The 26,499-nt window shown below is 45.0% G+C and overlaps 1 protein-coding gene across 10 annotated transcripts in view; it reads left to right on the top strand.

Moving 5' to 3' along the window:
- The first annotated feature begins 5,864 nt into the window (after nucleotides 1–5,864).
- The window catches only part of Mprip (myosin phosphatase Rho interacting protein), a 124,709-nt gene continuing 104,074 nt past the window's right edge, over nucleotides 5,865–26,499 (top strand). For 6 of the 10 annotated variants that reach the window (XM_076936736.1, XM_034504916.2, XM_076936735.1 and 3 more), the window contains exon 1: nucleotides 5,866–6,312. In XM_076936736.1, the coding sequence (XP_076792851.1) occupies nucleotides 6,190–6,312 (123 nt within the window). In that variant the 5' untranslated portion in view covers nucleotides 5,866–6,189. Of the gene's footprint in view, nucleotides 6,313–26,499 lie in introns of all 10 variants that reach the window. The other 4 variants (XM_034504913.2, XM_034504914.2, XM_076936734.1 and 1 more) reach the window with 3 other exon arrangements.

Raw genomic sequence — 26,499 nt, 5'->3', positions numbered from 1 at the left:
AACTTCAATAAAACTTATGAGCTTACCAAGTTGGACTTTAGTGGTATCCATACTTTGATCTGTTGTGGGCTCCCTCTCTGTGGTGAGTATGTGGTTCTACACATTTTCCCAAGAAAATTTTGTCACATAACATCCTCCATTCCAAGATCCAAAGAGCCTATTGCCTGAATCTGGCAACTTGAAAATGAAGTTGCTGAGGAGTGACTCTGAACCATCGGCTCAGACATCGTGCTTATGAGTCCATAGCTAATGGAGACATCCTGCTGTTCTTGACCTCAGAGCCTTTCCTCCTTTCACCTCTTTAACCCACTGATAGGAATCCTCTTGTGACAATGTAATCCTCAGAGGAACTTTAGCTCACACTAATTGACTAAATACATCCCAGAATGAGACTCTGGAATCGGGACTTAAAAATGCCCTGGTCTTCAAAAGCCAAGGCCCTGTCCACTGTTCCCAGACATATCTGAAGATAAGGAACATTGGGTCTTATTTAAAAATTCAGAATCTTGGAAGCATTTGCTCCAAAAATGTGAGGAACTGAGCTCAATTGCAGACCCTGTATAAAGCTTGGTGTGGTACCATACAGCTAAAATCTCAGTGTACCTAAAATTAGCTGGGAAGTGGAGCCAGACGAGTCCCAGGATGATTGAGGTGTGCACAAAGCTGTAACCAACAGAGACCCTGGCTCAAATAACTTAAAAGGCAAGGACCAGCACCCAAGGTTGTCCTTTGACCTTCATACTACATGCTTGTGCATATGTATATAGTACACATCACATACATAGATAATACAAACAAGTAAAAGTCAGAATCCTATGATTCTCAGAAAGGAAGAGAGCCCACCTTTCATTTGTGAAGAGCTGTGTGGAAACATCCTCAACGGCCATCCACAAGAGCTTGAATAAATTGCAATATAGCCACACAATGAGCCGCAAGGAAGCAATATAAAAGAATGACCGACCCGATATGATGGTTAATCTTCATTGTCAGTTTGATTGTATTAAAAAAAATGCCTAGAGCATCAGTGGGCAACACCTTTGGGTGTGTTTGTGAGGGTGTTTCCAGAGAAGGTCAACTTTGCAGAGAACTGGTCCTGAGTGTGGAGACTGGATATAATCCTGAGTGAATATTTTCATTGACTCAATAATGGCCACGCGTTGTTGACTTGGGAGTGGCCATATCAAGGACTACTATGCTTTTGATCCATGGAAATAGCAAAGCATTCCTCTGGCAAGGCTCAGAGGAATTTTGACAGAGCCCTCCCTTGGTCCAAGTACAAATGCTAAAGATTGATTGGCCTTTAGCTAAAACAAATATATGCAGAAAGTATGACCACAGCTTCCTTTTCCCAGAGGATACAGGCTGAGACTGCTCCTCTAGAGAGACCTCTTACTAACTAATCCTGACTCTTCCTTCAGCTGTGCACAATACGCTCACCTCATTCAGTTGTATGTAATGAAGCCACCTCCTCAATTCAGATGTATAAAATAAACTAAGCTTCCAGGCTGCTGCTGGTGTCTCCATCAGAGCAACCCACCTGAGCCCTGATTTCTGTACATGTGGCTATGTGTCTGTCCTTCATTCCCTCAGTTTTCATCCACTGCTCTAGTCTGGCAACCCAAAGCTATGCAGGTTGCACAGAAGTGGTCACCCAATGGTGGTCAGTGGTATCCTGGATGCTCAAACCAAATAAAAAGTGAAAAGGAAGGGAACTGGCATTCCCTGCTCATTGCTTCCCATCTACAGAAAAGTGAACAAGGCAGTTTCACATACCTGCTTCCAAGGTTACTGGCAACTCCTACTGCTGTGCCTCACCGACGAGGATATATTGTAGCCTCAAACTGTGAACTAAAATACAAACAAAACAAGCAAAGTACCTTCTCCCCCCCCTTCCCAAGTTGTCTGTTTTCAGGCATCTGATCATAACATACCCAGATTCAGTTCAGTATCAGTATGGATATATGAATTCCACAGAAATGATGTTAAGTGAGAAAAGCCAAGAACACTGAGCAGACTCTGACTTACATCATGTCAAAGGTCAGACAAAATAATTGAGAACAAAATAGTGGCTACCTCTATGTGAACATGTGCGAGTTTGTATAAATTCTGCTACTTCCCTAGAGGCATTCAAGGGTGACAGTCACAACCACACAGCAAGACACAGCTGCCTTTGGGTCCCACATGGGAGGCCCTTTTCTCGCTTGCTCACTTGTTTGTTTGCTTGTTAGGGTTATATATTATACATCACAATGAAAGCTACATAGGGAATCATCTTTCTTGTTTGGTTTGGTTTTTGACATAGGGGCTCTCAGTCTGGAACTAGTCTCAGGCTGGCCTTGAGCTCACGGAGACCAGCCTGCCTTTGCCTCTTCAGTGTCAGGTTTAATTAGAAGAGTGCACAACTACAACTGGCCTGAATCACCTCTTTTTGAGATAGGGCCTTGTTTTATAGTCCTGGACAGCTTGGTATTCTCTATGAAGTCCAGGCTGGCCTCAAACTCACAACAACCTTCTCTCAGTTCCCCAAGTGTACACGACACTTATCTAAAATACCATGCATGCTAAGTAAGTGCTTTACCACTGAGCTACATCCTCAACGAATCAATCTTAAGTAGATGGCCTAATGAATGTTTGTATTCTAGGCTTCTGAGAAGGGAACCCAAAGCTGTAAGACTCAAACCTGGATTTTATGGTCTGAGAGGGGAAATAGTTGAGCACGATGGAATAATCCGTTTTCATCTCTTCAGTTGTGGCTAGGAGTTGGCTGGGTACCCACTCTCTGCTAGGCACTGAGCTAGGTGGGGAAACACAGTGGTAACCCTGCCCTAGCTCTGCACCAGAGATGCTGAGGCTTGTGGGATTTTAAACCTCTTCAGTGTTGTCCAATTTCATTCCTTGCGTCTCTGACTGACACCGCTCTAGTTCTGGCCACATCTGTACTCTTCGGTCTTTCGTAATCATTTCCTGATGAATCCCATTTCTAAACTCCTGCTTGCCATTTATTTCCCAGACCAAAGGTCCCTATGTGAGTGCCCAGTTCAAATAAATAAGTAAGTAAGTAAGTAAATAAATAAATAAATAAATGCCATGATTGTACTGGGACATGGTTCAGTGGTAGAGCACTTACATAGCATACTTAAGATCATGGGTACCACCCACAGTTTCATACTGTCTACAATCCAGGAGACTGTAGTGCCAGCCTGAAGACTTCAATTCTCACTTGCAAAGTACTTAATTATCACCATAGGCAAGGTCCTATGGTGCCCTGAGCCCAATGGGTCTCTTCTTTCAAATAGTCATGAGATAATAGCACCCACCAGCAGTAGCATACCTGCCTCTGCAGGGAGGCTGAGCTCGTACCACTCAGTCATCCTCCTGATGCCTCCTCCTTCAGGGCTGTTTGAATCTCTGTGACACCCTAATGACATCCAGGCTTCCGTTTGTTTACACAGACTGGTCTGGATGTCCTGAGCCAATCAAACTGCTGTGGTGATCTGGAATGTCTTTCCTTCTTCTCCAGGTGGAGTCTTCCTCAGTTTTGGACTGTTCAAGATCCTTTTCCAAGAACCCCACCCCCCACCCCACCCCGACTCTACTGTGAAGGCAGGGATTTCCTAGACAGGGGTCCCACAACTTTCCGGTGGAAGGTTTCTGTTTGCCTCTTGTTTCTATGAGTTTGCCTTTGCTTGAGGTCAAACTCTTGTCAGGCTACCAGCCTCAGGATCCCTGAATCACGCTGCCTCGTGCCCACAGCTGTGACTCCAGTGGGATGTGGCAGGCATGGACAGCGCATGCTCAGCACGTTCTTAGTAGAGTAGCCCTGATTGGCCCCAAGACACGGGTAGAAATTTAAAATATTTTTTTTTGCAAACTTGTAATTAGATTTTAAATTTATTTCGTGTGTGTGTGTGTGTGTGTGTGTGTGCGCACACACACACACACACACACACACACACGTGGGTGCAGCACACTGTGCTACTCATGTGGAGGTCAGAGAACAACTTGCAGGAGTTCTCTCCTTCCACCTTGTGGCTTCAGGGGACTGATCTCAATTCATTAGTCTTGGTACCGAAAGCTTTTATGTACAGTGCAATCTCGCTGGCTCTAAGTCTTTCTTTTAAACAGGTTGTACATGCTCATAAAACAAAACCCAAAAGGAACAAAAAGGTTTTATAATGAAAATTAAAAGTAGGTCACCTCCCAATAACCCAGTTCTTTTCCCCAGAGGCCGCCATTGGTATCACTTTCTGAGTACTCAGTGCAGACAAGAACTGTCAGTCTCCCTTTACTCCTTCTCCTTCTTTATTTTGGAAAATTTTAAATCAACAAGAAGGTTGCACGAATAGCCCAGTACACACCTTTTCCCAAAATTCACCAATTAACGATTGGCCATATTGTATGAAATATTTTACAAAGATTATTGTCACCGAATGCTTGCAACACCTCACATTCGTGTCAGTTTTGTACATATGGTCAGTGAGGGTAAAGGACCTGCTCATAGCTGGATCAGAGCTGGGCTTTCCCCTCAGGCTGCAGGCAGACTTTGATCTAGGTTTCTTCATTCCCGATTCCTTGTGCAGGAAAGCATTTCTTTCTCAAAATGGAAATACACCTCCCTGGGGTAGTCACCAGATGATCAGTGGAAAAGTACACAACTCCAAAGGCATTTGTCTCCTAAAGCCTTCTTGTGACCTGAGCTCAGCTGCTCTCAGTGCCGCCACCTGCTCCAATATCACCTCCATCGTGAAGAATGAGTTACCTCAGCCTCTGTTAAAAAACACAGGTTGGAACTGCCAGCCAGCTGAGCCTAGAATCTCAGGTCAAAGTGATTCCTTCTTTCCTTCTTGCCCCCCTCCCTCTCCTCTTCTCCTTAGAAACGTCTCACTTTGGTCCAGACTGGCCTTCAACTCTCCATCCTCCTAGATATGCCTTTAACGGGGACCACACACTCCTTTCTTGTTCCTTCTCTCCCACTTCCACCTGCATACCTTGGGAATGAACATCTCTGCTGCTCTCTGCTTAGATCCAGCTCACTGCTGCTGAAAGCAGTCTGTCTCCTAAGGAGCAGGGGTTGTCCCCGTCCAAACCCCTCCCCTCAGCCCTTTCTGGATTCCTCTGTCCTTTCCTTTCCAAGTGGCCTTTTCCCTGGGAATCTGGGCAAGAGTGGTCTGGAGTATATAGTTCGGGCCCCTTCCTGCAGAGTGACCGTGCACAAGCTATTCGCAGTGTTTGAGCCGTTTCCTCAAGCACAAAACGAAGGCAAGAGTGCTTAACTCTAGCAGAATTGGGCTCCCATAATAGAATTGACAACTCCTCACAGCTGCTGACATCTAGTCACCCTGGAAACACTATGTCTTATTACTTAACTGTTCTGCGCGCCTCGGTTTTCTTACGTAAAACTGGAATGGTCATGGAAAGATTGTGGAACTTTAATAATCTAAACCTCGGGGAGCACTTGAAACATTCCTAGCCTTTACGGTGCCATCTGGGTCGACCACAGACCTAGCACACAGTAGGGACGCAGGCTAGACTAGGCAGAAGGCCGCAGCGAAAAGGCTACGAGAGAGACAGGGGCCCGCAGGGAGATCGCGGAGATCCACGGCATCCTGGGAGCAGCCCAGCCCAGCGCCGCAGCTGTCAGGCCGCGGGCGGCAGCGCCAGTCCACCAAACCTGAAAGTTCCATCCCAGCGCCTCCACCTTCCTAGCCTGGACAAGTTACCTTGCGCCCGCTGCTCCCGGTCCCGCCCCCACCATCCATTGGTCAACGGGTTTCTTTGTTAGCAGGAGCGTGCGGATGCCATTGGCCCTCGGGGCTGCCGGTTGCGGCGCCCCGCCCCGCCCCGCCCCGAGTGCGCGCGGCGCCCTGCTCGGTTCGTTCGCGGTGGCGGCGGGCGCCCGGTGAGCGCGACGGCTGGATTTGCCGGCCGGCGCCTTGGGGGCGGCCGCGGTGGAGCCAGCGGCCGGAGGCCGCGTCCGTCCATGGGCCCACAGCGGCCGGGCGGCGGGGCGGGGCGCGAGGAGGTGCGCGCGCTCTGAGGCCGCGGCGAGCAGGCGGGGCGCGGCGCGAGAGGGGAGGCCTTTCCGGGCCTGCGGCGGCCAGCGCAAAATGCGGCGGCGGCCGCGCTGAGTCCCCGACCTCCGGGAGCGCGCTGGGCCGTGGCGGCCGGCTCCGCGGCCGCCTAGCCGACATGTCGGCGGCCAAGGAAAACCCGTGCAGAAAATTTCAGGCCAACATCTTCAACAAGAGCAAGTGTCAGAACTGCTTCAAGCCCCGCGAGTCGCATCTGCTCAACGACGAGGACCTGACGCAGGTGAGCTGCCGCTGGTGCGGAGCTGGGAGTCCTGCCTGCGAGACGTGACGGGGAGCGCAAAGCCTGCGAAGGCCTAGAGAAAATAAAAATGGAGCAGGAAAAAAAATGCGTGAGAGTTGGGGGATGGGGTTGGAATGGGGGCGGGAAGAGTATCGATAGAGCCAGGACAAAGGGAAAATCCTCAAGAATGCCGAAAAATAACATCCTTTCCCGTTCCCATAGTTCTGCCGTGTGATTCATGCTTGTTGGGTGACTCAAAAATGTCTGGTTTCCCTGGATAGGAACAAAGTGGGGCTTGCTTGCCGTTTGTCAGGACTCCCCACCTCCCCCACCCCCCCGCGACTTGTCTTGGGGCTGGACTAGACTTGGCCACCAGACTGCCCCAGGAATTGGCTTGTTTGCGTGGGTCACCAGTTTCCATCTTGTGGAATAGAGCCTGCTCTCTTTCTAAGTCACTGTCACCGTCAGGGTCTGAAGGGAGATGAGGTGTCTTCAGTTGGGGATGGGTGGGTCTTGCTCTTCAACTGAAGGTAGGAATAGCTTTTGTTGAGGGGTAGGGGCTTCCCTTCTTGTTTTTGCTCCCTGGCACAGAAGTCCAACAAGACCTATGCATTCTGGGGAAAGTTGGTCCCTCCCTCTTTCTGTCCTTAATCTGTTAGTTGGGATTTTGGACCAAATTAGAAGCTCTTCCTAACCTGTGTCAAAGTCACAGTCATGGAAAACACATTCCTAGACCTCCAACCTCGGAGCAGTGTAGGAGATTGGGAATTTGTGTTGGTACAAGGTCTCCAGTTTGGGCTACTAGCCCTTGGGAACTGCTTGCTGTCAGGGATCTAGTGTTGAAGATTCCTGGCCTTGTTTGCAGCACTTTGGGAAAGCCCTGTACATCCTGCTCACCTTTTCCCTTAGCCTTCTTCTTCCTTGCCGCTCAACACCTGCTTGGCCCCTGCTTGCTGACTGCCAGTGGAGTTCCCCATGCGTTCCAGCCCAGTGCCACCTAGTTGTAGCCACTCCTTTTGGAAAGAGCTGTTTAGACTGAAAACATTGCTTCGAAGTGCCCTGGTTTTTGCTGTTTTTAAAGCCTTTGTGGGCAAGCAAGCAGGCAAGCAAGGTTTGACTTGTTTTATGGGTCAAACCAGAGTGGAGTAGTAGGGCAGGGGTTATGGCATCTTCCTCTGAGGTCAGATTTCCAATAGCCAGGAAGTAATCAGGAAGCTTAACAAGACTCTCCAAGTCTCAGTCATTGGTTTGTAGAACACCAAGGGCCTTAGAGACCTGTCTGTTTGGGAAGGGTAGGACTCTTGAGAGAAATGTGATTCCTCTTCTCATTTGGACCCTGTTCTGGGAAACAGTGTATGGGATATGAGGTGACTGCTTGTGACTTTCTGAGGTCTGACCTTGAACGAGTCCCTTTACCTCTGTTTTAATTTCCATATCTGTAAACTGGTAATAGTGATACTGGCTTATTTCTCCCATGGTGTTATGAAAAGCAAGAAATATGTTTTATTGAGCTTTCCCCTTACAGTTTTAACAAACTGAAAAACCGCCCATACAACAGTCAACTTTGGTTTAAGAAGTTTCTGGCCTTGGCAAAGACTGATTTGAGGAAGGTTTGGAAGTTTCCAGGTTATTTGAAGCAACTGCCTAAACTAGTAATTAGATATTTATGCTACACAGGAGCTGTTTTTCTGATTCTTGAATAAATGAATGGAATTTAAATGTTTGAGTCTGTTTAAAAAAATCTGTTGATTATTAGTTAAATTCAAGGGATGAAGCAAATTGAAAGTATTGAACTCTTGAGTTTGTTGTTTTCAAAATGATTCCACTTTGAAACAGGCATGAGACCTCCAGGGCAACTGGAATAGTAGTTCCTAAAATAATGAGTAGGGTTATTTGTGCGGGGAGCGATTAGCCCAGACTTCTACCTCCTGGGATCTTTCAGGAAGAAACTGCTCTTGAAAGGAGAGCAGGGAGACTGGACGCTCTTGCCAGCAGCATTTGTCCCTGCTCTCAGTATCCGGTTCTCCCAGAGCCTTTTGCTCTCCTTATGGCTCCATTAGAAAACCTCAGCCAATTGGTTCCTGTCAGCCTCCCCCAATTCTCTGCTTCCTGTGCCCCTCCCGCCCAGAGCTTATTTTAGACTGTCCAAGCTGGAGGATACATCAGCCATCATCAAAGCCACCCCCTCTGTAATAGTTGAGGATGTGAGTCTAGGGTGGCGGGGACAGTTTCTGCTCTCAAGGATGTCATCTTCCCAGGAGCACACATTCCTTTAAGCCTTCTGATTTGAGCTTTATTTCCTCAGCTGTTGGTTTTGTTTATTTGTTTTCCCCTAGAGAGGTAGGGAACCTCTTTCAGGCCTGCCTATGTTGTGGCATCAAACCGGGAAGCTCTTGGAGGTCAGTTAAGCTACCCACTTCCTTTCCCTGAAGAAAACCCTGAAACTCAGAAGGGAAAGAAAGCCTTGCTGGAGCGTAGCATGGACTCCTAAGTGCCCAGGTTGTCCACAGCAGCCACCCCATGAGCACATCAGGATAGTTGAGTTTCAGAAGGTGCCTCAGAAGTGCTGTTTGGAGCCACAGCGTCCTGCTTTCCCACCCCTGGAATTCAGATGAGTCTGTGATAAGCTAATCAGAGTTCTTGTCACCCAGGTGATGGTGTGCTTTCTCCACCACTATTCCCAGGGTGACATTTTTCTTCAGTCTTCTTGTGTATTGCTCTGCATGGACCCAAATATCACTTAAATCTTTTTTTTAAAAATTCTAGCATTCTAAAAAAAACAAAACAACAAAAAAAAACAACAACAAAGAAACGTAGCATTCTTTACTGTGTGGTATGGACATCCTCTTAACACCATGCACCACCACCATGACTCGGTTCTCTCCTTCCATCATGGTTCTGGGGATCAAACACAGGTCTTTACCTACTGAGCCATCTATCTCACCTGCCCTCATTCAGCCTTTTAAAGCCTGAACTTTGTTTGTATTTTTTCCACAGTATACTTATTTCTGCTTGAGGATGTTTAGAGATCTTTTTTATGTTGTTACATCTAAAAACGTCAAAATCGTTTTCCATATGGGCTCTTTTGGGATGTACTATAATTTAATCCACTCTCTCAGTGATGGACAATTAAGGCTGCTGCTGAGGTTTTGCTGTTATAAGTAGTGAATGCAGCCAGCAAGATGGCTCAGCAGGTAAAAGTGCTTGTTGTATAAGCCCAGCCCTGGTGATAGGAGCTCTCTTTCCTGAACCTACATAAAGATGGAAGAAGAGACCAAGTCTATAAAGTAATTCTCTGACTTTCACCTGGGTGCTATGGAATGTGTATGACCACACACACTTCATATGTACACTTATGCATGATGTACAACACTAATTTTAAAAATTAAATAAATACTGTCCTCTTAAAAGATTTATTTTTATTAAATTTAATTATCTGGAGGAGTGAGGATGAGTGAATGTGTGTGTGAGAGAGAGATGGGGGTAGGGGGGTGGGGAGGGGAAAAGAGAAAGAATGAATGAGAGGTGGGGTGAGATGGATTTCACCTGTATGTGTGCGTATGTGGAACTGGAAGCCAAAGGTGTTGAATCCCTGGAGCTGGAGTTACAAATAGTCGTCAGTTGCATGATGTGGGTGCTAGGAATTGAACTCTGTTCCTCAGGAAGAACAGCAAATGCTCTGAACCCTTGAGTTGTCGCTCCAACCCAATTGTATCTATCTTAGCTTTATAGTGCTTTTGATTGGGTGTGTGCGTGCAGGAATGTAAATATTTCTCTGGGACAGATACCTAAAAATAAAATGGTTGGGTTAACAGCAAGCTCACTAAATTTCCAAAAAAAGTATCATAACATTTTCAGAAATGGACATTACCAAGTAATTTCATTCTTTAATGAGTTCCCTGTTAAACTCCGACCCCCCCCCCCCTTTGGTTTTTCAAGACAGGATTTCTCTGTATAGCCCTGGCCTCAAACTCAGAAATCTGCCTGCCTCTACCTCCCAAGTGCTGGGTTTAAAGGCATGTGCCACCACTGCCGGCTAAACTTCCCTTTTAAAGATTTGATTTTTTTAAGTTATTTTTAATCACATATATGTATGTGTGTCTTAATGTGGATATGTGCATGTGAATGCAGGTTTGAAGGAATCTTACATAGGCTAAACTGTCCTTGAACTTGGTTTGGAGCTGTGGCATACACTGAATTGCTGATCCTCCTGTCTCTCCCTCCAAAATGCTGGGATTAAATGTAGGTACATGCCATTCTTTGTAGGATTGATTGGGTTATTTTTCTTTGTCCTGTGGATTGTTTGTTTGCATTGCATTGTTTGTTCATCTTCACATTAGGCCTTTCCCCCGATGATCCGTAGTTTATGTATATGCTTTTTGTCAGGGTCTACAAACTTTGTATAGAGGGTTTAAATATAATTTAGCCTTTGTGAGCCATATAGAGTCTGGAATTATGTTACTGTTAAGGTACATAATGGGCTATAGATAACACATGAGTCCAATGGATGTGGTTGTATTCTGGTAAAACTTTATTGGCAAGAACAGATAGCTACTTGGCTGTGTTGACCTGGGAGCTATAGTTTGGCGCCTCTTCCCCTATTCATACATTGCAGTTCACCCCCACCCCCACCCCCAGTGTCACTTGTCTCTCTGTGTGGCTATTTTTTATACAGTAGTTTAAAAATGAATGCAGTTGGGACTGGAGCCACAGATGATAGTAGAACCGGTATATTAAAGTACAGGTGAATGCAGTTAAATCTGTTTTTCTTTATCATTTGTAATTTTATTAATTTATTGGAATTACACTTATTTAGTGTTATGTATTATTGGTTGGTTTGCAGTTATTTTTATGCTTAATTTTTCAAATTTATCAGACTTGGTTTTAGGAAAATCACAAAACTAAAAGCAGAGGATCTAGAAGAGGCCATGGGGGTTAGTCCAGATAGATGCCTGGGAAGATCTTCACTCCATAGCAATGTTAAGAACTAGAGAGAAGGAGGTTGAACATACTCCCTGGTAGAGAAAGCCAGGGTATATTGAAGTATTCTTTATTAAAATTGTATTTATTTTATGTGTGTGAATTTTGCCTGCTTGTGTACATGTGTGTCACATATACATTTGCATGCCTTTTGTCTTGGGAAGCCAGAAGAGAGAGTATCAGATCCCATGGAACTAGAGTTATAGCTAGTTGGTAGCTATCATATAGGTGCTGGAAACCAATCTCAGGTCCTCTGCAAGCGCTCTTAACCTCTGAGCCATCTTTCCAGTCCCAGTTATCTTTAACATAGACAGAGAAAGTTAATTTGGAGTGGGTTTAGGTAGAAATTCTGAGGTAAATCTAACCTTGTCTGGGTGTATATCCAGTGTGGCTTCTTAAGGTGGAGCCGTCCCACCCAGAGCCAGAAGTGAACACTGAGCTCAGTGTAGGTCTGAGTGTTCATTTGGGTGTCTGCTGAGGTACAAATGTGAGTGGTTTACATAGAGGAGAGTAAGTGCAGAGAGACAACCTCCATTGCCACATGCAGGTAGAAGAGAGGCTCCTGATGGAAGCTGGGAGGTAGCTTAGAGAGGGCTGCTCAATGTGGGCAACAGGTCTCTCCTGGAACTCCTAGTCCTTCTGGTCTGATTATGTGTGTATTAGGCCCTGAACTATATTGTACTGCCATGGCTACGAGGGCTATGGGCTGAGAAGCTCTGATACAGAGGGCTAAGCTAGGACGTTATTTCTGTGGAACATTTATTCCATCAGGGCTCCATTTGGTTTCTTACTTTCTTAGAAGTTCTAGGATACAGAAATTGTCTGACAATGTTTATCTCAGGAACAATGGAGAAATGTCTTGTTCATCTTTATTTTAGACTATTAGTAACTATGTGCAGTTGTTGCATGTTTGGCAGGGGATGTGACTGAAGTTCCAGATACATAAAATCCCCTTACAAATAACCAAGGTCATGAGAAGATTCAATATCATTAGGGAAAAGCAAATAATAATTCCAGTGATAGTCTACTTCATACTCACAGGGGATGATAATAATTCTAAAAACAAAAAGCCACAATTAAATAAAAGTAGATGAAGATCTGAAGAAATTTCAACTCTTGGGCTTTGCTGGTGGGGTCAAGATGGTTGTCACTGCTATGGAAGACAGTTTAACAGTTTCTCAAGAAGTTAGATGTCAAATTATTGTGAGCTAGGAGTTCCAGAAAAATTGAGAGTAGGTATACTCTAATATTTGTATGTAAATGTTCATGGCAGCAGACAGTGGCCAAAAGATAACTAAAGTTTGAAGCAATGGGGCAGTGGTGACAACCTGTGGATCCATACAGTGAACTGTACTTTCGTGTAACAAGGAGACATGCTGTATCATAGGTGTACCAAGGGATCATGATGCCAAGTCAGACTCACACAGAAGAGATCATACAGTATAGGAATGATATCTTTTTTATGTGTATATTTTTATATACACATTTATATGTGTATATTAATTATACACATAATGACCAAAGTAAGTACATCAATAGAAACAGAAGGCAGATTGGTGGCTGCTAGAGGCTGGGGCTTCGAAGGATGGTGGGGACATTTACAGTATCTGGTGGTTTCTGGAGTATAGACTAGGGATTGGATTTTTTTTCCTTATAGGGTCAGATAGCAAATATTTTAGGTTGGATAGGTCAACTGGCAAAGTCAAGACATTTTTATAATTATTTGTATAACCATTTAAAGAATGTAAAAGGGAGCTAGGCATAGTGATACCTAGTTAAGTACTTGGGAGATAGAGGCAAGAGGACCATGGGTTACAGAGTGAATAAAATCAAATAAATAGAATGTAAAAGCCATAAAAATACTTTATAATGTTATTATCCGAGAGTGAAAGTGTGTCCATGTGTGTGCATGGGGGAGGGGTCAGAAGCTAACTTGATGGAGCTACAGCTCTCCTACCTTAGACAGGTCTCAGGATGTAACTCAGGCCGGCACAGCTTTTGCTACAAGAGCTTTTTACCCACTGAGCCATCTCGCCAGCCAGCCCAGTTTTATTTTCTTTAATCTGATATAGCCAAAAACATTATCATTTTACCATGTAAACAAGTTTAACTGTGTGTATTTCGCCTTCTGGTGAGATTTGATTTATACAGCCATCTTCTTGGTGCTTAGCTAATGCATAGCTACTGCCCAGCAGTTCTGGCTACCACTGGGTCTTCCAGGATCAGGCATGGCATGTGGGAGGAAGGCCTTATCTCCCTCACCTCAGTGTTAGCCTACGGAAAACTTGTATTACTTTTTTCTTACCTGCTACCTGTCGGCCCCTTTCTCTTGCCCTTAGTGTCTTCCTGCCAACTTTTGGGAGGTTTTTTTTTTTTCCTTTTTTCCTATGAATATCACATTTTCTTTAGTAATTAATTCCTTTTTGATATATTCAGAAACTCTCTGTGGGTTCTAGCCCCCCCCCCCCAGGCCCCCTTGTTAGAGGCAAAGTTTGGTGGCAGAAGGATTCTGGCCACAGCCCAGACTGTCTGCAGGTTGACCTCTTGGGAAGCTAGTGAGTTCTGGAGCAGGCCCAAGTATGTCTTTGGTCTCTGTGCAGCACACAGTTGCAAGCCATTTGACTGAGTCTCATGAAGCTTCTTTGATCTCCCAGTGTTTGGCAGTTGTCTTTTAGCTTGCTTCCCTGGGCTGAAATTTCCTTCAAAGTTATTTTTCCCTTGCCATGCAGAAGGACAGTGGTTCAGAGCTATGTTCTCTTTGCACAGGTGTGCCAGGTGACTCAGAAACTTGACTTGGGGCCTTTGACCTGTGGAGTGGGCACCTGCCTTCTGCTCATTGGGAGGGCATGTTATTGGACCTGTGCAGACCCTGAGTACCCCCACATGCTCATCAATGTTCTAAATACTGTGGCCTTTCCTGTGGGTAGAAGCCTTGTCTTGAGCCATCTTGTGACTACCAGAATCCCATGCCATTTTAATGAAATCAAGGCATTTGAATATTTGTATTTATTTATTTATTTATTTATTTATCTGCTTACCTTCATGTTTGTTTGTTTGAGACAGGCTCTTTCTGTGTAGCTCTGACTGGCCTGGAACTCCACTGTGTAGACAAGGCTAGCCTCAGACTCACAGAGATCCACCTGTCTCTGCCTCCTGAGTCCTGGGATTAAAGGTGTTCCTAACCAAACCAGTCAGAATATTTATCTTTAAGTGGTTCTCAAGTTGCTTAATTAAAAAAAAAATTATTACATTTTATTTGCATGCACCGTGTGTGTGTGTGCACGCACGTGTATCTGTACAATGATTTGGAATATTCAGCCTCAGACAGAAAACAAGTCTCTATCCTGAGAACTTTGTTCCCCAGGCTTCCCTTTTTCCATCTGCATGACATGGTTGACCCAGTTGGATAGTTTCAGACTTCCAGTAAGTCCCAGATCCTTTCCCAAAGCACAGCTTCATATGGTACTGGCTAGGGTTCTGAGTGACAGAGGACCTTAGGTCATCCCTGAGGGCCTGAGAGGTGATTTGAAAACTCTGCTCCAGATTTTGCACTGTTCCAGTTTCAGTAGTTGAAGCAGTTCCCAGCAGTGACCTGCCACTGCCCTCTCATCTACTCCCACAGTGTCATTATGCTCTTCTGGAGAAGGTGGGGAGAGCCAGTGGGTTGATTTGCTGGCGTTTTTTCTCTAGAGACTGGAACTGGAATCTTCCAAACCACTCACTGGTTTTCTCAGTCAAGGTCACCCTAGTTCACATGAAACCACAGCTTAGTTTTGCCTGGGGCTTTTCTAGCTCTGTCTTCCTGGATTTGGCTTAGGGATACCAAATGGCCTTGGTGAGTGAAGCTTGTAGTGGACCAACATATTTGGCTCTGCACCTCCTTCATTCCTGCCTCAGCCTGAACATGTTTGATTACCTGTCAGATTCATAATTCCATAAGGTCCAAGAGACTAGAGGTCAGTTTGACTGGTGGCAGCCTGACTCCCAGGCAGAGAAAGGTACTGCTCACTGTCACCAAGTTGATCCACATTGGAGCTGTGACACAGAACTTAGGTCCTTGTGACTCCTATGCCAGTTTAGCATGGGCTATGAACTCACTTTCCACAGTTCAGGAGGGCCACCTTGACATAATTTGGCATTAATCTTTTGGCTGACTATTGTCAGGAGTTGGTGTGTTATAGAAAAAATCATAGTGCTAAGAAAGAGGGGCCTGTCCCTTCCCTACCCCTTCAACCCTGTTAGGTAAATGAGTTGTTTTTGTTTAATAGATGGAGCAGCTAAGAGCTGTTGAGTTTTTGTGCCTACATTGCAGGGAAGTTAGTATGGACTTTTCTAGAATTTGGCCTTCTTGCCTTTGGCAAATTAACCTGTTATCAGAGAGAGAGTCCCTAGTTTAGGGGTATATACAGGGAATGTGTGTGTACAAAGTGTGTCTTCACCTTCTGTAGCTGTGATGAGCTGCTGGGAATCTCATGTCCCCCAGACAGGCTACTGACCTGTGGTAATGGTCACACCTTTAGCATAGGTATGAACTGGAGTCACTGGTTTTTTTTTTCCCCTGAAAGAATTCAGAATTGGGAAATAACCATGTCCTTGATCTTCACAGGCACTGGTTTAACAGACAAACTGGCTCCTTGGTACACTCTATGCATGTGGTTTCTTTTTTTTTTTTTTTTGAGACAGGGTTTCTCTGTGTAATCCTGGCTGTTCTGGAACTCACTCTGTAGACTAGGCTGGCCTTGAACTCAGAAATCCACCTGCCTCTGCCTCCCAAGTGCTGGGATTAAAGGCGTTCGCCACCACCGCCCAGCTTGCATGTGTTTTCTTACCTCCTTATTCCTACCCTGGCTGAAGGGGCAGTTGAAATGGGAACAGCTGCTCAGAGCCTCAGTGGAGTTGAGAAAGGGGGACATTTTCAAGGTCCCCTGCTTTACACTCTGAGCTTCATTGTTAGGACTAGGGAAGACACTGGGGCATGGGAGCCTTGGGACCCTGTGAGGTCAAGTATCTGCCTGGTTTCCACTTTGAGGATGTGCTGTGACCTAGAAATCTGACAGCTGCACTTTTCCATTTTGGTGTGCCACATAAGATTGACAGTTGGAATCGTAGTAAGCAAGCTTTCAGCGCAGATTTGGTTCACGTCCAACATTTTTCCTAGGAGCAGACTTGTTAGGGTTTAAGTATCTATGTCCTCATCTGAAACTTAGGGCTATTTTAACACCAATCTTGGAAGTCTAGAGAACAACAAGATAGGAGATACACGTACAACCCTCAGTAACTGCAGGGGGGCTCAGTTACTGTCGAGACTGAGCTCATAAATACCAGGTAGATGGGCAGTCAGTAAACAGGATGTTTTGCAAGCACTGAACATGGAGTACAGAGTGAACATGTGGGAAGTAGGCCCTGCCCTTGGAGTATACTCACTTAGCACTCTGTTTTGTCTGTTGAACTATGTAACTCAGCCTGTCCTTAAATTCAGTACTTCCTGCTTCAGTAGCTTGAATCTTGGGATTACTGGTGCATGCTACCACACCTGATCCATCTGTCCTGAGTGTCTACTTGACTGGGCCTGGCTTTCTGGGCAGATGCCATAAAGGGCTGGAGCTAAACAGGGTGCTTAGAGCTAAACCAGGTGGGAGATTTTGCTGGATAGTTTATGTCAACTTGTCCCAAGCTAAAGTCGTCTGAGGGGAGGAAACCTCAATTAAGAAAATACCTCCATGAGATCAGGTTGTAGGCAGGCCTGTAGGGCATACTCTTAATTGGTGATTGATAGAGGAGGGCCCAGCCCATTGTGGGTGGGGCCATCCCTGGGCTGGTGATCCTGGGTTCCATAAGAAAGCAGGCTGAGCAAGCCATGGAGAGCAAGCCAGTAAGCAGCACCCCTCCATGGCTCCTGCTTCCAGGTTCCTGCCTTGTTTGAGTTCCTCCCTGTCTTCTTCAGTGATAAAGTGGTATGAAAGTGTAAGCCACATGAATCCTTTTTTTCCTCAACTTCTTGGGCATGGTGTTTCAGCGAAACAATAGAAACCCTAGCTAAGATAGAGAGGGACTTGCTTGGACTCCATGCTGAAGCTGCAATTGAGAAAATGAGTACAGATAAGGGATATCTTGTGACCTTTCAAGAGAGCTAAACCTCAAGCCTGTTCTGTCTCTCCCAGCCTACCAATGGTCAGCCCCTGGACCCCGATGTTTTTCTTCCATAGCTACTCTGTACCTCTGGTGCTGTTTCCACACTGGCCAGGAGAGATCAACAGGTTCTGCTCAGTCTTGTTTGTTTGTGTAGGTTTGATTTCTGGATGATGCCAATATGAGGATTGAACTGGTTTGAAGACGTTTTAGAATACAGGAAGTGAAAGAATTAGGTATCATCAGCTGAGATTTCCACTTCAGGCTGTCTGAGTCCTCTTCATGTAGAAAATGGATAGATAACACAGGAGGGAAATGCAAAAGAACCTAGGCTCATCCTTGCTATGTCCCCGGCCAGTATCAGCGAAGCAGTTGCCTTCTAAGTGCCAGGTAAATCACTAAGGTGGGTAGAGGACAGCCTTACCCATAATCAGGCCAGGTCAGGACTGCTGGCTGAGCAGGAAGTCTGGCCAGGGTGTGTTGTAGCCGCTGTCTCCAGCGTTGCATTGGTCTTTCTGCTAGCACCTTGTCCTTGCTGTCTCAGGGCTCTTTTAGATGCTTAGCCATATGGAATGGAAACTACTGAAGGCTCTTCCCACAGGGATATGTCACCTGGGCAGCCAAGCCCTCTACTTTCCAGTGTGGATCTGCCTTCCTGCCGGGAAGCTTGTGAATCCTCTTTATGGACCATGGTTAGCTGGCAGCACATGGTCGTCCGTGGTGCACAGGTGTTTCTGGTTTGAAATTACAGGGATATCAGCTTGCTCTGGAGTATGTCTCTCTCTTCCCATGGTATTCATAGCTGACAGAAACGGTTGTCCCAGGCTACAGTTAACTCTTTCGTATTCACAACACTCTTATAGGTGCAGGGATAAAGGACTAGGTGTAGAGAAGTCCTGTGACTTGTTGCCAAGAGCTATGCCAAAGCATAGACCAGCTTCCATGCTCCTGGATAGATGCAGATTAGCTGTCTGCCAGGAGGGCAAGCTAGAGGATCCAGTCTGGGCTGTCCTTGTTTAAGTGTGCTATCTCATGCCTGTCTTTCTGTCATGCTCCTGTCCTGGTTTTGTTTTTGTTTTTAATGAGAAAGATGGCTCTGCATGGTCATGACTTTTGTACAAAGCCGCTGCCTGAAAGCTGTCTGACATCGCTATCATTCTCCCTTTCCCACAAATGGCATCGGACTCTTAACAGTCTTGCAGCCATGAGCAGGCTGTCAGGGAAGAGGCTTTTAATAACAGCCTCTTCCCCTGGCAGGGCCTAGGCTTGTAGGGCTCTCTTAGGCTAGTTCAAACAGAGGGGAGAAGGTATAACCCATATCTGTAGGCCTGCCTGCTCTGTGCCAAGGATGTGGGATCTGTTATATTTTTGTTTGTCTTTGTTCTTTAAGATGTAATTTATATAACATAAAATTAGCCACTTGAATTCATTTAACACATTCACAGTGGTAGTTAACCACTACTATGCTCTAGTTGAAGTTGTTTTCTGCACCCCAGAACACCTCATAACTTTTCAGCCATCCCGCATCCCACCCACTTCCTATCCCCAGGTGCTTACTACCTTGAATCTGCTTTCTTTTACTATGGGCATTTCATAAAATGGAATCATAGAACCTGTGACCTTTAATCTGTGTTCTTGAAAGAACTCAACTAATATTCTTATGGTTTCCCTATCTTGAGTACTATTTAGAATTTCATTCATCTTTTTTTTCATAATATAATATTTCAGGATATGATTGTGCTACATTTTGTTGATTTATTCCCAGTTAATGGCATCTGGGTCACACCTACCTTTTGTCAAATGGAGTAGTGTTGCTGTGAATATTTGTATATAGATTTTTGTTTGAGCATCTACTGTTGCTTTTCCAGTGGAGACCTGAGGGTAGGATCTGTGGACTGCTGCATTTCTGCTAGTAGGCTGGATTTGAATCAGGCCCTGGGGCCAGATGTTGGCCTGTCTGTCATGTGATAGAGTCTGCCATGGAGCTGCCTAGAGCCCAGTGGGTGCCCTTCCTGGCTTTAAGTACAGTGAATTCCCAAAGGCCATGCTGTCTCAGGAATCTTGGGATTTGCACTTTTTCTATCTACCCTTTTATCTAATTTGGGCTGCTTAACTGAAAACAACTAAGGCACCTACCTGTAGGGACTGTTGGCAAGAAAGCTCAAGGGCATAGGACTGGAAAGCTGGACAGCCCAGTGATACAGGCTCACTGGAGTGTGAGGTTACTGGGGGCTGGAAGGGACTCCTGTTGTCTAGAATTGGGTCTCAGATGATCTTGGGATTTGTTGGAGAGGAAAGATCTTCTCAGTCCTGTTGGCCTACAGTATTACAGTTTTTATTTGTTTTGTTTTTTCCTTTATTATTTTTGAAACAAAACATGGAACTTTGAGACTGACTTGACGGTCTATACTGTTGACCTTAGTACTAAGGAAGCTGAGGCTGGAGGATGATGAGTTCAAGACCAGGGCAAATGATACCTTAGTGTTTATGAAAAATGTGTCTCATGGGTCCTTAAAAGCATATTACAACTGCTGATCTAACTCAAGGTGATCTGTTTGCAAAAAGACTCCACATGCCTCGAAGTGATGAGCCTGCCATGAAGAATGCAGTGTGGATAGAGACAGGGCAACAGCCAAGGGAGACAGGTGAGTGAGTGATGCATGATTGGCAGAGGGGTGCTAGGGCTGCAGAGCAGGAGTGATCACAGATTTTGTGGACACTACCTGCTCTTGCCACCAGCCTGCTCTGAATTGATTCATACTTCCAAAGCTCCTGGGGACTTAATGAAGCACAGATGAGGTCATCAGCACTTGGGGAGGACTTCATGTGAAAACAGACTTCTGAGATATGGGTGTGCTTTGGAGCTGCAGGCAGGGTGACCTCAGGTGCTGGGGATATTTTGGGGTGGCGTCTGGTGCTGTATGCAGTCTATGGACTATTTAATGGGACAGGCTTTCCTCATTGACTTTGCAGCTGACTTCACTCTCCATCTTTCCTGGAATTGGGTTTTGGGTATGGACCCTCCTCTAGATCCTCACCTAGAGCTTAGTGTTGAGACGGCCAAGTCAGTCGCCCTCTGCTTTGTGTGAATACAGGTATTAAAAATGGAGCTGGGTATGGAGGCATAGTCCCAGTTCTTGAGAAGTAGAGGCAGGAAGAGTTTGAGGCCAGCCTGGTCTGTATATCAAGATCCAGGTTAGCCAGAGCTACATAGTGCAATTCTGTCTTTAAAAAAAGAGACAGAGTGGAGAGGTAACTTTGGAATTCTTGGTCTAAAAGAGGCTATTAAATCCTGTACTCTAAGTGCTCCGGTAAAGGAAGAGAGGATGGCTTAAGGGCCACGATGATCAAGCAACACAATTGACAGTGCTCTTGGGTTCTTGAAGAACCTGGGGTTTACTCATGCATATCCTCAGGAAATTTTACTCTTCTTGGTAACTAGATGATAGTTTTGAACTAAGTAAACCTCTCTGGACTCCCATCTTCTATGTATATCACAGTTCTTGTGATTATATGCTAATGGGTGCCTGTTACAGTTTCCCCTGGCTTCATTCTTTTGTTTCCCATGTCCTCCTTCTAGAAGTCTTAGGGACAGTCTGGGTAGGTTTTCTTGGAGAGATTTGATTCTGAACTTGGTCTTTGAGGCTGGGCTGCCTGGCTTGTGCTTACCCACAGGGAGCTTCTCAGGACTCCTTTCTTTCCATCATCTGCCCTTGTTCTGTTCCTGAGAACTAATTGCTCATACATCACAGTGATAGATTACATTTATCTTTATGGTCTTAGACGTTCTTGAAGATATTTTTATTTATTTGTATGTGTGTCTGTCTTTGCACATGTGAGTGTGTGTGTGCATGCATGCGTTGTGATGTTAACTAATGCCTGGTCAGTTGGGTGGTGGTGAATTACTTGATGTGGGTGCTGGAAATTGAACTCAGGTCCCCTGGAAGAGCAGCAAGCACTCTTACTATGGAGCCAACTCTCTAAGTCCTCTCTTAAGAGGTTTTATTAATAGCTACTAAACGTGGGTACAAGTTTGCAATCACAAAGGATTGAAATAACCCTAAGGGCTATGTGAGGAAATAGTTGGTCACACAGAAATCAGTTTTTGACACATGCTACAATATAAGTGAACCTTGAAAACATGAAGTTAAATGAAAGAAGCCAGACATAAGAGACACCATGTATGAGTCTGTACTTACATAATCCCAGAACAGGCAAATCCATATAGACAGCAAGTAGAATAGTAGTTGCCAGGTGCTGGAAGAGATGGCAGGTTTGGAAAGTGGCAGCTAAAGAGCTCAGGTCTACTTTGGGGATGATTACAGTGTTCTAATTGGTAATAGCAGTACAATACACTATTGAGTTGTAAACTTTAAATAGGTAACTTACATGCAGTGTACTTCTAACTCCAAAAAATGATTGCAAGAATATATCCAGCTGCTGGGCAGTGGTGGCGCACGCCTTTAATCCCAGCACTTGGGAGGCAGAGGCAGGCGGATTTCTGAGTTTGAGGCCAGCCTATAGAGTGAGTTCCAGGACAGCCAGGACTATACAGAGAAACCCTGTCTTGAAAAACAAAAAAAAAAAACAAAAACAAACAAACAAACAAACAAACAAAAAAAAAATATATATATATATATATATATCCAGTTACCAACTCTAACTCACTTAATGTTTGGGCCCACATTACCTCTTTGTTAAATCATTACAGATAGCCTCTTACTACAATGTAAAGGTTTTTTTCATAATAGTGTGGAATTTCCCCAAGTAACTAGTCTGTTTCCCACTCAGTGCCAGGTTCTACCCATTCATGACTAATCAGCATCAGGTAATGGAAAAGGCTCTGGGGGATGGGATTGTCCACTTATGGGTCAGGGTAAGCAAGCATCTTTACAGTGGGTAAGTTTGAGTCATGATGCTCAGGAGTTTGGGATGCTTGGTATATTTGTAGTCTAGGATGCTATGAAGAGGACAAATTGTTTTTCAGGACAGGACCTATCCTAAACCTAGGAACAACTATTTTTGACATTAATTTCTCCCCATCTTCCTGCCATTCCTGTCTCACGGTTCCTACCAAAATAAAGTTAACACTCCCCAACCCATCCTTGTACTTTTTGGTTCCCATGGTTATGGAAACAGCCTGCTTTCTACACACAGCATGTGTGCACACATAGCATGTGTGCATACATAGGTGACAGCATTAGCAGGTGTCTTCAGACATTATCAGTACCCCATTGCCTCACCAGTTGTTTGCTTGTTTTCACTTCTGCCCTTTGCTGATCTTGAGCTGCCAGAAGAGTAGAGTTGGCTGGGCATGGTGGTCCATACCTGTAATCACAACCTTCAAGAGTCTGAGGCAGGAGATCACCAGGAGTTTGAAGCCAGCAAGGATTTTAGAGTTAGAACATCTGTTTTTAAAAAAAAAAAAAAAACTGAAAAGAAAACTTGAGGAGGTGTCCCAGTGGTTAAGAGCACTGGCTGCTTTGTAGAGGACCCGAGCCCTGTTCCCAGCAACTACATGCTGGCTTGTAACTGTTTGTAACTTTAGGTCCAAGAGTTCAACAATTTCTGTTTTCCTTAGGTACCACATGCATGTGGTACACATGCATGCATACATATGTATATACATACATACATACATACATGAAAAGCACTCATATACATGAATAAATCTTTTTGTTTTGTTTTTATTTTTAGACAAGAGTTACTCCGTAGCCCTGGCTGTCCTGGAACTTCACTCTGTAGACCAGGCTGGCCTCTGCCTCCTGAGTGCTGGAATTAAAGTTATATGTCACAGCACCCAGCCACTTAAATAAATCTTTCAAAATGGAGGTGGGGGGAGATATGTGAGACAGTCTATCTGTGGGTGTATTTCTTCTGGGATGTGTCCTATATTTTTGTTGCCCCAGCGTGACCTGGACCATGGCCTTATGTCTCATGCATGCCTACTCAGCTTTGTACAGACTCAGTAGAACAGCTTGATCCAGCTTTCCACGGTGGGATGTATATGTTCCTTGAATGCCTTTGCAAAGGAGGGTAGCGTTACTTTCTGAGAAGAGCTCACATTGTCTGTTAGTGGTTCAAACTTAAGGACACTGGCCATGCTGGTGTTGGCTGGCTCTGTGCAAAGGGTGGTTTGCACTTCTCAGTTCCTACCCCAGTGCCGGCTATGGGACACATGAAAGCCTTGGACTGAGCCTTGGCCTAAAATTCTTAAGTTGGAATAGGACCTGTCCTGGGCAGGACAGGATCCTCAGAGCCTGCCTTGTGCTTGTGTCAGCCTTCACCTTCAGGAGTGAAATACCCAGTGGGTGAAGGCGATGGTGGTGTGGAACTTGTTGGATTTGGCTTCAGCTCTGCTTCTGTCACTTCTAGCTCCATGGTCTCAGAAAGGCCATAATGATCACTGTGTGTCAGTTTTATTCTGTGGAAAATGGCACAGTTGATAGGTTTGCTGTGAAAGTTTTTAATATTGCAGGATACTATAGACCTTGGGACAGTGGCAGGACAGCCAATGGATGGCAGGAACTGGCACCCCGAGAGGAAAAGTGAACGCCCCTACCCCATTCCAGACTTCCTCTCTGGGTTAGTATACAGGTAGCACGTGGACACCTCAATAGGAGACGGGGAACCACAGCATTCTTCTTAGACCCCGCTTTTCCTTTCTGGCCTAGCCTGCAGCAGTGCTCTGATGCCCCAAAGGGAAGCACAGACTGAACTCCCTGCCCCAGACTTTGCCTTGTCCTCCCCGAGCCAGTGTATGGGCAGTGTCCAGACACTGCCCGGGGGGGGACGGGACACAGAATACAGAGCTACAAGGAATCATAAAGTGATTGAGGAAGAAAACTAGCGGTCTACTTTGTATGTCCTAACCACAGGTAGTAACAGCCTGTCTACTTAAAACCTAGTTTTTTTTCTCTTAGTCCTGCTGATGGCAAATCACTTGTATAAACTGCAGGGTTCACTTGAGTGTCTCTGTAGTGCTCTATCATTCCTGCTACTTTTCAGAGGCAGGTAAGAGCCTCCATGCATGTTACCATACCCTAGAAGCTTGTTGAGTAGGTGATGAGTGAGGTGTGAAGTATAATTTGGGTCCAGAATTGCATGGCTGTGAGGCAATAGGGTAGTGTCTTTTGTGGCTCAAAGCCTCAGACAGCAATTCCAAGTTCTGGTATGGTTTGAGATAAATCTGTATATTTCTGAATACTGTCCATTCATGTCCCACAGTGGTCCTGGCAAGTTAGTTCTCTTCCAGGAACCACTGGGGATATATGTTATTCTCATTGGCAGAGATAGATGTACTTACAGATCTGCCCCAGAGTCTTTTCACCACAGCCACATGGGTATAGAACCATTTAGTCCTCCCATCATCCATCATGACAGCCATAGGTCACAACAAAGACTTGACAGAGTGAGGCCCCAGCCAGGACTTAATGAGTGCTCTTATTCCTGTCTTTGCTCAGAAAACCAAGGTGACCTAGAAGGGGTCTTTGATTTACAGAGCTTGTAAAATTGGCCAGATAACTACTACCCAAGCATCATCTTGAGGAGGAGGAAGGGGCACAGAAAATATTAAGCAGTGTGGTATTCTGAGTGTGACATTGTCTCCATAGAAGGTCCACAGAACCAAGAATCAGCCTCCAGACTTCACCAGATGGGTCAGCTACATTTTCCATACAGCTTGCTCTTGTATCTTTTGGTCTTACCTCCACCTGCCACAAAAGTCTTTGCTCCAAACTCACCTCATAGTTGGTATCCTGGTCCCATAGTTTGATATCTTCCTGGATTTTTTCCCCCTAGTAAGGAATATTCCTGGAGATGGGTACTGCCTAGAACCTAGGTGTAGAGTGTTGTGCTTGGCCATCCCTGGCCTTTTCCACTTCAGTACTCTTTCCAGGGGCCCTGGTTGAGTTTAGTGCCAGATGTATGCTGAGTACTGTTATATGTCCTGAGACAGATGAACCTAGTCTTGAGCCACCCATGATTATGTACTGACCCATGGTTAGTTCATATGTGATAGGACCTTGTTTTCTAAACAAAAAGGAAGGATAACTGAGTAGTGGCAAAAGTCAGTTCAAGGTCATCCTAAGTTCCATAGGAAATATCAGAGCAGTCCGGGCTATATAAGACCCTGTGTCTTTAAGGGGAGGAGGAAGAGGAAGAAGAGGAGAAACAGGAGAATGAGAAGGAAGTGGTGGTGGTGGTGATGGTGATTTCAGGGCCCCACAAGATGGCTCAGTGGGTAAAGGCACTTGCTGCCAAGACGAAAATTCAAGTTTGATCCCTGGGACCCACATGGTAGAAGAGAACTAGCTTCCATAAATTATTCATGTTGTCTTCTGACCTATATATGTATGTATAGGTGAAATGTCAAAGGTATTGAGGGAGTATCTGTGTTATTAGAGATGAAACTGAACTCTCCTGAGATTCTTTTTTGCCTTCTGCCACAGTGAGAAAGTCATGGAGCCAGGATTGATCTTGGGCCTCTCTGGCCAGGATCCCTGTATAACCAAAGCTGTCAGCCTTTGTCTGTAGAAAGAGTACTGGAGTTTCTTAACCATCACCAGGAATTACCCACTCTATTTGCTATTCTTTTCTTCCCTTTAGAATGATATTGAAAGGCCATGCATGATGGTACACACCTTTAATCCTATCACTCAACAAGAAAAGGCAGGCAGATATCTGTGTGTTTGAGGTCACTTTGTATATACATAGTGAATTCCAGGCCTGCAGGATTGAGTAGTGAGACCCTATCTCAAAGATAGATAGATAGATAGATAGATAGATAGATAGATCCAACAACAACTTGATAGGTATTGTATACTAATATTCATATGGAGTAATATGAATAAAAAAGAAAGGATGTAACAAGAATCAGGGCTGGAAATGTACTTCAGTTGATGAATTGCTTGTCAGTGTAGGTTGGATTTCCAGTACCACTACTTTAAAAAAAAAAAAAAAAGAAGGCCTAATAAGATATCTCGAGTATGTTCATGATCCCAGCACCAGCAGTTATTCAACAGTGTTTCCTTGTTGACTTCTATGTCAGCAAGTTTCATTAACTGTAATTAAATACCT

This window comes from Arvicanthis niloticus, chromosome 6, assembly GCF_011762505.2.
Source record: "Arvicanthis niloticus isolate mArvNil1 chromosome 6, mArvNil1.pat.X, whole genome shotgun sequence".
In the NCBI taxonomy this organism is placed as follows: Eukaryota; Metazoa; Chordata; class Mammalia; order Rodentia; family Muridae; genus Arvicanthis; species Arvicanthis niloticus.
Note: the sequence above shows the minus strand (reverse complement) of the source record. Positions and strands in the feature narration are given on the sequence as shown.